Consider the following 9323-nt stretch of genomic DNA (forward strand, 5'->3'; position numbering starts at 1 on the left):
CGGGCCTGGGCAGTCAAACCCAAGCCAGGGATGGGGAAGCGGCAACACCCAGAGTGCCTTGTGCTTGATGGCTCAGCGGAGGCTTTCATTCATGCCGTGCTGGTGGGGTGTGTCTCAGGGAGGGACTGGGGAAGTAGGAAGGCTGATAAAGCAGACAGGAGATAGGGCAGTTCTAGTTTAACTCCTTGATTCTCAGTGGGGCAGAGGCCCAGCACAACGTGGCTCTAGTGGACCATGGAGAAAGGAATAAGACTTCTTCTGACAGTGCTGAGTATGGCGTTCTGGGCCAGGACTGGGGACTTTATGCTGCATTGTGTTGGGACTTCAGTCCACCAGTCCCCACTACGCCCCTTTGGGTAGCAGCCTGGGTGTATTAACATACGCCTGTCTTTCTGCCTTGAGGCCTTTCCCATTCTCACCTACTCTACCCATTAATCGTGATGGGACAAACCCCCTCGGATCCGACCTGCTCTGCAAACACCTCCCTCAAGCACCGCAGCTGGCCCGGGATTTAGCTGAAGAAGAACTCATGCCCATGGTTCCCCCCCCACACACACACACTGCTTGTCAAGTCCCACGTTGTGCAAAGAGGAACAAGTGCGAATGCATTGCTAGCCAGCCGCAGGGCTCACCCTTCAATAGTAAACTACTTGGGGGCGGTATTGCACAGTGGCTTTGGCACACTCGATGCTGGAGTGGCCACTGAGCCATTCATTAGCTCCTAAACCTACCCTCACTTCCCTCGGTTTAAGAACAGGCAAATAGGAGCAGCTTTAATTTAGTTTAATAAAAGAGCTCTCTTTGTGTGGGTCTCGAAAGAGTTGCATCACATGACCTCCACCAGGGAGGCCCCCCAGAACCATTCACCTCGCCTCTGTGTATGTTCACCCGCATCTCTACCCACCTCCACCTCCCCACGCTCCTTCGGACACCAGCCGATTGGATGGACAAAACAGTCTCAAGGTGTCCAGGTGAATGAATAAAAGATTAAAGGAAACAGTTGGTCTTTGTTCTAGAATATCCCCCATAGAGATGCACCTGTTTTCCCAGGCATTGTAGGAAAGTCTTTGGTAGATTGCATTTAATAAGAGGAAGGAAGATTCTCTGAGCTCCCGCTGACCAGGGGCCTGGCTTTAAGCATCAGGAAGCGAGTGGTCCATGGATGACTTGATCTGCCTCGGTGACAGCCTAGTTCGTAGATGGAAAAAAGGTCAGTTAGGAAGTGTTTGTGCAAAGGATCTGCCCAGTATCTTTACCTAGCACCCCTCCTCCTTCCCTTGGCCAGAGCCTACTTACTGGACATTTTTGGGGGGTGGGGAGGGCAGGAATTGACTCTTCCTGAACAGCACCAAAAAAACTGTACTAGGTAAACCAATGTATGTAGTACAGAGTGCGCCAGGTGCTGTACAGAAAAGGAACATGACATGGTCCCTGCCTCGAACGGCGTCCACATTAACCATGCAATGTACAGAGGAAGGTGGAGGAACGGGCCTGCAAAAACCCTGCTGAGGGAGCTGTGGGACTTTGCATGAGCGCTGTTGGCGCCGGGGGGTTTTGGTTTTTGCCCCGTTGCGCTAACCACCATCCAGAGGCAGTGTGGGATTTTTGGCACCTATGAAAGGCATAATCTGTTAGCAATTTACAGTAATTAACCTGACCCTTCTCTAGCACCTGTGGCTGAAAGCGCTCACCACTTCACAACCGTGTTCGTTTCAGCTCAGAGCCTCCCTGCTGATCCCCAGTGCACAAATGGGACCAGCGCAGCCTACACTGTAATAAAAGCCCCGGCTGGAGCCAGGGCTCTGAATTCTAACAGAACTCTATGAAGAGCTCACAGATGCCTCCAGCTGGGACGCGCCGGGCCAGGAGGCCTCACTTTGCCATTGTACGTGTGTGGGACGCCAGTGTCCCTACCGTTTGACCATGTGCTCGTAGATCACTGTGGGGATGATGGTGATGGTGACGGCGTTACCAGCTGTAGCCAGGATATCCAGGATTTGTTTGTCCTTGAGGGGGGAAGAGTTGAGAAACACGATATTACAGCCCCAGATACTGCACCTGCCAAGCGTTTCCCCCCCCCCCAGGCAAAGCGAACGCACAGCTGCCACTCCGCTGTGCACTCCTGCAGCAGCACAAAGGGGATGTAGCATGGCCAGAGCGTAGGCCCGTCAGTTCCCTGCTACGCGTGAGTTATGCATGCACAGGGGGTTATTTGCATGGACAGCTGTGCAAACCTAGCTATTAAAAAAAAAATCAGCCTTGATTTTTTTAAAAACGTTTTTAACCCGGCAGCCTTTAAAACCAAAAGACTCACCCACTAGAGGCAGCTGCAGGGACCTCCCACAAACCTCCCATAAAGCAGCCCTTATTCAGGCTGACAACACACCAGTTAACTTCACTAAATGACATGAAAAAAGACTTTGTTTCGCCCCACCACGCCCCGGGCTGGGGCACGCTGGTCCCCCAGTAAAAGGAAGGCCTGGGAAGAGGGACCAAAACAGCCACTGAGTGTTTGCTGCAGCAAAAGACTCCAATTTATCATTTAATTTCTGGTACATTTAACTAGAGATCAGTTTCCTTCAGCCTCCAACCACAATTTTTTCTTTTAATCAAAGAAACCACCTGGGGGAGATTTTCAAAGCCACAAGGGGGCGTTCGAGACCCTAGTCCCACTGAAAGGGGCTGGGTGGCTCTAAAAATCTTCCCCTCAAACTCCTCAGTACCCAGCTGCTCTGACTGCATCACAGTGATCGCCACAGGAAACACGTCAACAGCAGCAATGAACAAGGAGGCATCAGTAACCCACAGTGGCAGCTTCTCAGAACACTCAGTTCCTGTTTCTCAAGAGAGAGACAAATCTTCAACTGTAGGGCACCCAAGCCCGTGCTTCCAACGGCTCCCCCAGACAGGCGGGATTCTCCTGCTGTGGGACCAGGCCCCGAGCGAGGGATGGTCACAAGCTGGTCCCTTTCCTGGCCAGGCGCCTGTCTCCGGGAGTCTCCCGCGCGCACCCCTCCCGGCCCATCTCGCCGGGGGCCTTTACCTTCAGGCCGATGACATTCTGCCCGTTCAGCTCACAGATGTAGTGGTTGATGAGGAGGCCGTTCCGGGCTGCAGAGCTGTCTTTGGTGAGAGAAACGATCTTCCCCTTCTTGATGACAAACCCCACGTGCCCCGTGCTGTCCTTGTGCATCGTCACCGTGCGCTGGAAGGGCCTGGGGGGGGGGCACCGGGACACGGGTGGTTAGTCAGGACCTGACGCTCCACTGGGGAAGCTGGACGCAGGCTGAGCACCCCCCACCCCACTCACCTGTCTCGCACGATCATGACGATTTTCTCCGGGGCGGCCTTTTTCAGGGCCCTGTTGGCCTTGTCCGTGCTCCAGCCAGCGCAGTTCTTCCCGTTGATCTGCAGCACCTGGTCCCCGAAGCGCAGCCCGACGAGGGACGCTGGGGAGATGGCCTTAACCAGCTGCACAAACACCCCCTGCGGGAGGAGAAGGAGTCAGACCGTCACATGGGCGGCACCAGGCATCCTGTGTCCGGGACAGCGCTCGCATCGCTCAGCGGCGACCCCTCCAGCTGACTGCAGAGTGGCTCAGCAAGGGATGCTGGCCAGGCCTCAGCTGGAAGGATTTGGGGCTGCAACGTGAGGGTTTGTGACAGAGGTAAAGGACCACAGCGGGCGCTGCCGGGGCGACCCTGGCACCAGGCTGGCTCCAGGGAGTTTGGCTCCTGGGACCCCGTCTCACGGTCAGAGCACAGCAAAGTGCATCCTCAGACCAAACCGATCACTATCCCAAAGGGGTCCAGCTTCTCCTTGTACTATTCTCATCCAACCCCGAGGTCCCAGCCCCAGCGCTCAGGAGCCAGGCCTGATGGGACCGCAGGGAACCCAAGGTGAGTGGTGCACACTGGCCTCAGAACCCACCTGGTCGATGCTTTTCAGCTGGAGCCCAGTCTTCCCACGCTCGTCCTTGCAGAGGTGGAGCTCCCGCAGGCCCGGCCTGATCTCTGCCCTGCGCAGCCCGAGGTTGTTTCCCGTCAGTGGGGCGACCAGCACACCCTGGGAGGAAGGGACCAGGGCCCCTGCCTGCTGGAGAATCCAATCACCACGTGAACAATCTGAGCCAACTCAAGTGCAGATGGTCCATGGGGTGGAATGAGAGTGAGGGGGAAGATGGTCCCTCACATATGTCTATCACTGGAGTGGGCAGCGGGGGGTGAGGTGTGGGGGGAGATGGGAGACTCTCGGGTAGCAGAGCCAGGCAGCAGAAGAGGGAGGGGACCCCGCCTACACATCCCCCAGCCCCTTGCACCTCACAGCCATGGGCCAGGGATCAGCAAAGGTCTTTCCTCCAGAACTGCTGCAGAATGTTGCAGATGCCAAGTGCAAGGCCCAGCAAGGTGCCAGGAGCAAAAGCCGGTGGCATCAGGAGTAACCAGTGACTCGGGGCTGTGGGCTGTGTGGGAAGGCGGGATTCCAAGCGGTGAAGGAGACACGGATACGCCACATTCCCCAGAAACGAGGGACAGCCCAAAGTTTGGCATCAGCTTAATCCCCGAGAGCCATCTACGGGCCGGCCAGGAAGCGAGACTCAGACTGGCTCTCCCAGGCCCACTCCTCAGGCACCAGACCAACTCCTTCTTGAAGGGGACTTCTGCCAGGGTCCGTCCCCTCCTCCCAGGAGACGCTACAGAGTGTCCAGTGGGGGTGAGGACGAGGACACGGCTTACTGGGGCCTAGGCCGTGAGTGGTGCCAGCGGGGGGACAGACAGACACAGTTACATTCTCTGGACAGACAGCGATACCTACGTTGCCACTTGCTGGGACCAGGGCTAGGTCCTTCTGGACCTCTTCACTGGAGAGCGAGAGCCCCATGTAATCCCCAAGCTCCGTGAGGTTTGGGTACAGAACAGGTGGGGCTGAGGGGGGAAGAGAGAAGAACATTGTCCATTCAGAGAGCTAAGCTGGCCAGGCGCCGCCTGGGCCAGCCAGGGAGCTCGCAGCCCTGGGGCCCTGTCCTCCTGCCACAGGATTCGAGTGCCTCCCTCGAGATGAACAGCAATTACCCACGTCCTGCAGCCCCAAGACCCCGCAAGACAGAAGCCCTTAGCCCCACCACCCCACTGCGGGGCTGACGCTCTGAGCCCCAGCAGGTGCGCCCCAGTGCTCCAACTGCTGAACGTTGTCATAGGCGGCTCGGATGGTCAGTAAGTTTGGCCATCCCTGTCCTATAGCCTCAGGGCAAAGATCTGACCTTCCCCCAGACGTCCCCTCCCCCTTGCATCACCCCAAACAGCCAGTTCACAGCCCCTCCTCACTGCGCCTGGCCTGAGAGGGGAGTGCAGCTGAAATTAACCCTTTGTTCACTGGGGAATAAGTGCTGTCCCCTGCACCCTGAGCCGCTATCGGAACCACTCCTGGGCTAGAAGCCTGTCCCTCAAAACCACCTCTCGTGGTGAGAAGCCGAGTCTCAGCTGGGACTTACCCGTCGCTGGCTCTGACTTCTCTGCAACCCCAGCCACAGCCCTGGTGGCTGCATTCGCCTGAGCCTGGGAAGAGAAGACAGACTTCACTGTGTGGGACGGCAGTGGGCACGGAGAGCGGGCAGGGTTGGCACATTTTATCACCCCAGCTCCTGGGGGTGCTTGGGCTCTGTCAGTGGCTGGAGCGAATCCACGCCTTCCCTTTCAGCACCGGGTAATGGGCTGGGAGACACGTTCTCAGGGCAGGGGGCTGGGAGACAAAGCTGAGCTGGTCACTGAAACCAAACCACAGGCAAGGCGGGGACCCTGCTCACTCAGTGTCCGAGGCCTTTGCTTGAAAAGTGACATAGTGCATCACTAGGCGCAAGGCCGTCAGGGCGCACCGTCACCGCCCCTCCACACGGACGGGGCCACACTGGAGCCTTGGCAGAAGCTGCTCCAACAGCCGAGCTTGGTGTCAACTGGACCCACAACCCAGCCTCTTACCTGCAAGGTTTGATCCACCTTCATGTCCTCCAGGGATGGGTATAGAGTTGACATGGCTGCTTCCTATACAGGAACCACCTGTAAGAGGCATGCGAAGGCAAGGGTGAGACAGATGCTCTGGCGCAAACAGAGAGCAAAGGTTACATTCCTCCCGCCCTCCCAGTTCATTGTCAAACCTTATTCTGAGCCGCCTGATGTACCAGGGCAAGGAAAGGCCCAGCCTCTCGGGGCACAAAGCTCCACACGCTGCGGCATTAATGTCCAGAGTCAGCACGCTGCAGGGCCAGTCTACATGGGGCTGGGCAAGTACTGTCCCCCAGTTCCCAAGTTTCAGGTTCCAATGGGGTATGTACATGGCACACAGCCCAAGAGGTCAGAGAGACCATAAAACACTCTTGCTGGAGTGTTGCTGGATGCAAGGTAACATTGCACTGTTCTTAGACTCCAGAACCCTCACATACCAGAACCAAAATCCAGAGAGAGATGAAGCAGGCTGCTCCCTAAGGCAGTGATGCACAACTCACCCCGGCCTTGCTTTAAGCTGTTTCTTTCTCTCCTGCACACTTTGCTACAGCACTCCCTAGCTTGCAAGCCGGACCAGGAAACCCCGTGCAAATTAAAATGACAGCCTACAGTTCCAGCAGTTTTCAAATACATCAGCTCAAAGCAAAACCTGAGCCTAAACCACTATGTTTCACCTGTCTCTGGGCAGCAGCCACAGGAAGGCTAATTCAGACCAGGTTCACCCATCTGCCGGAAACTGGCACCTGGCCAGTGTCTAGTTTGGAACATGAACTCTGGGTTCTCTTAGCCAAGCTGGGCACAACTCTGCTCCCAAGAACCCAAAGCAAAAGCGATCAGCCCAACCATCACCCTGTAATCTGCTCAGCCTTCACGGGCAAAACGCCCAGCGGGGGCATGAGTGTAGGATGGGATCATGGGGGACGGGGACACACACACATTCTCTCTCTCTCTCTTCAGTGGAAATTGCCAGGGGAATAAGGTTTTTGTCAGGCTGCATCGTGCCTGGTTTAAATTCTTCCCTGGTCATGTCAGTGCCCTTGCCACCCCATGCAATTAAAACCACATTGTGCCCTCCTGCGGCTTGGGGCTCTCATTTTGTATGCCTGTATCACATCTCCAATCAGCGCTGCAAGCTATTTATAGCCAGGTGGGGAAACTGAGGCAGGAGGTGGTGACGGGCCTGGTCCAAGGTTGCACAGGAAGTCTGTGGCAGAGCCAGGAATAGACCAACACCCCCGGACCAGCCTGCCATTCTAAGGACCACAGCCCTGGCTTGGGGGGGGGGGCACCTGCAAACCAAGCGGTTGCTGCTGCACGAGACCGGCGCCATGCGTCAGACATTTGTTCTCTGTGTTTTGCTGGCTTCCAACCTCTGCTGGTAACTACCCAAGTTCTGTGGCTTTAGCTGGTGTGACCTGCTGGCTGAATAGCTGCCTCTGTGCCATTAATACCCACAGCATAAACAGGCAGCGGGGCGGGCGCCTGCCCCGGAGTCCAATTTCCCCACAGCTGTGAGCCAACCCAGCCCCGGGAGCTCAGGGCACAGGAGGCCTGTGGCAGCAGGCCCGGCCCATGAACAGATCCCATTCAAACAGGTTGGTCACGTGAGGCCTGGAACTGAGCGTTGGGTCCAGGCCAAGTTTCTGCAGCATCACATGATTGGTTTCTGCACATAAAAGGAAGGCATCCTAATGCCAGAACAGCTTAAAGGGACAAGACGCCGTTTCTCTCTCGCCTGGGCACCTCCACCACCCGAGCCGGCTGGCACAGCTCCTATTTTTGGTAATGCTGTTATCTGCCCCCTGGCTCTGCCCCACCTTCAAACGCTTCGCCTGCAGGGCGCGCCCGTGGGCTTGTGACTGGGTAGTTTTATGTCTTTTATGCACACATGACGTGTGTGTGTGTGTGTGTGTGCGCGCGTGCGCAAGCACATCTGTCCCGCTGCGTGTGTGAGAGAGAGAGCCAGCAATGGAGCCTATGAATGAAGCACAGGGGAGGATAAGAAAATACTGTTCGCAGCCTCAGCCCCTGAGCTCCAAAGACAGAGAGAGACGCACACACAAAACACAGCAGGCTATACAGTGAGTCTCTCTGACACAAACACACACACAAAGCACACACACACACACACCCCCTTTTGGAAGATGTTTCAGATAAATTCACATCCTGCTCCAAGGAAAATTCTCAGATCAAATTTGCCAATTTGCCCTCACTGGCAAGACCTGAGTCTTTCAAAAAAATCCCCCTGCAGACTTCACACCCCAAACATTTCAGCCGGGCTAACAAGGCAAGGGAGACAGGGGTGTCAGAAGGTGAAACTGACCATCGACACACGTGAAACGGATTAGTTACGTCCCTTGTCTGAGCTGCAAAAAGGACACAAACAATGTCACTAGTAAAATCTGGCTCACCCGCCCGCTCCATTTGAGGTACTATTAGTAACACAGGCCAGGACACTTGGTAGGTCTGTTTTTATAGATATGGTATCAATTGGCATAGATCCATTAGAGTCAATTGGAGTGGGAGCTGGCACACACACACACACACACACACACACTCTCTCTCTCTCTCTCTCTCTCTCTCTCTCTCTCTGAGTCCATCCCTGTCTTTAAGGTATTCACCCTCAAAACAATCCTGTGCAGTAGGGAAGTGCTATTATCTCCCTTTTACAGCTGGGAAACTGAGGCACGGATATCATAAGTGATTTGCCCAAGGTCACACAGGCGGACATGGCAGAGTCAGGATTTGCACCCAGGTCACCAGAGTCCTAGGCTAACAACCACTGGGCCAGCCTCCCTCTGTTCTACATAAGGCACAAATGGGGGCTATACAGGGATACCGGAACAAGCAATAGCATATTTCTGTGGCAAGTGATGGTCTGATGGCAAAGCACCCACTGCTGTCAACTGCCGGTAGAAGCAACCTCTGCCAGCAGCCCCACTGGCGGGAGGGTGGTAGGGATTACGGCAGCAACCTGAGGTTTATTGCTGTGCTCGGACTCTAGCCCGATGAGGTGCAGAACTGCGGGTTTTTCTCTGACCGGCTTCTCGCCTCTCCCAGCCAGGGTAGAGCTGTGATGGCTTCCCCCGAAGAACCAAGTGAAAACCAGCTCCCACTCCCACCTCCCCCAGTGATATTGAGACAGGGCCCAGACCACAATGACGCGGAAAGCAACTGAGGAATCTCCCTAGTCCTACTCAGGTCTAATCCTGCAGGCTGGCCTCAGGCAAAGCTGCCATTGTCTGCAGCTGGAGTGATGGGAAACCCACCAGGGAAGGAGCGTGGCGGCAGGGGAGGAGTGTGTGGTGGGGGTTAGACACATGA

The 9323-nt window shown here is 55.8% G+C and overlaps 1 protein-coding gene across 1 annotated transcript; it reads right to left on the reverse strand.

The window, feature by feature from the left end:
* Positions 1–1058: 1058 nt before the first annotated feature.
* SDCBP2 (syndecan binding protein 2) lies at positions 1059–6076 on the reverse strand. The gene is made up of 8 exons (XM_024200946.2): positions 5976–6076; positions 5492–5555; positions 4816–4925; positions 3931–4095; positions 3311–3486; positions 3044–3215; positions 1915–2006; positions 1059–1188 (listed from the first exon to the last, which is right to left on the reverse strand). The coding sequence occupies exons 1-8, from the start codon at positions 6027–6029 to the stop codon at positions 1134–1136; spliced, it is 888 nt and encodes a 295-aa protein (XP_024056714.1). The 5' UTR covers positions 6030–6076; the 3' UTR covers positions 1059–1133.
* Positions 6077–9323: the final 3247 nt, after the last annotated feature.

Source organism: Terrapene carolina, unplaced genomic scaffold, assembly GCF_002925995.2.
Source record: "Terrapene carolina triunguis isolate 2854851 unplaced genomic scaffold, T_m_triunguis-2.0 Scaffold130, whole genome shotgun sequence".
NCBI lineage: Eukaryota > Metazoa > Chordata > Testudines > Emydidae > Terrapene > Terrapene triunguis.

Excerpts from the sequence above, each read along its gene's own strand:
- SDCBP2 (XM_024200946.2), bottom strand. The coding sequence starts at position 6,029 with ATGTCAACTCTATACCCATCCCTGGAGGACATGAAGGTGGATCAAACC. Across the intron at positions 3,216-3,310 it reads GTCATGATCGTGCGAGACAG|GCCCTTCCAGCGCACGGTGA; the intron begins GTGAGTGGGGTG and ends CCCCCCCCCCAG. Across the intron at positions 1,189-1,914 it reads TACGAGCACATGGTCAAACG|GCTGTCACCGAGGCAGATCA; the intron begins GTAGGGACACTG and ends TCTACGAACTAG.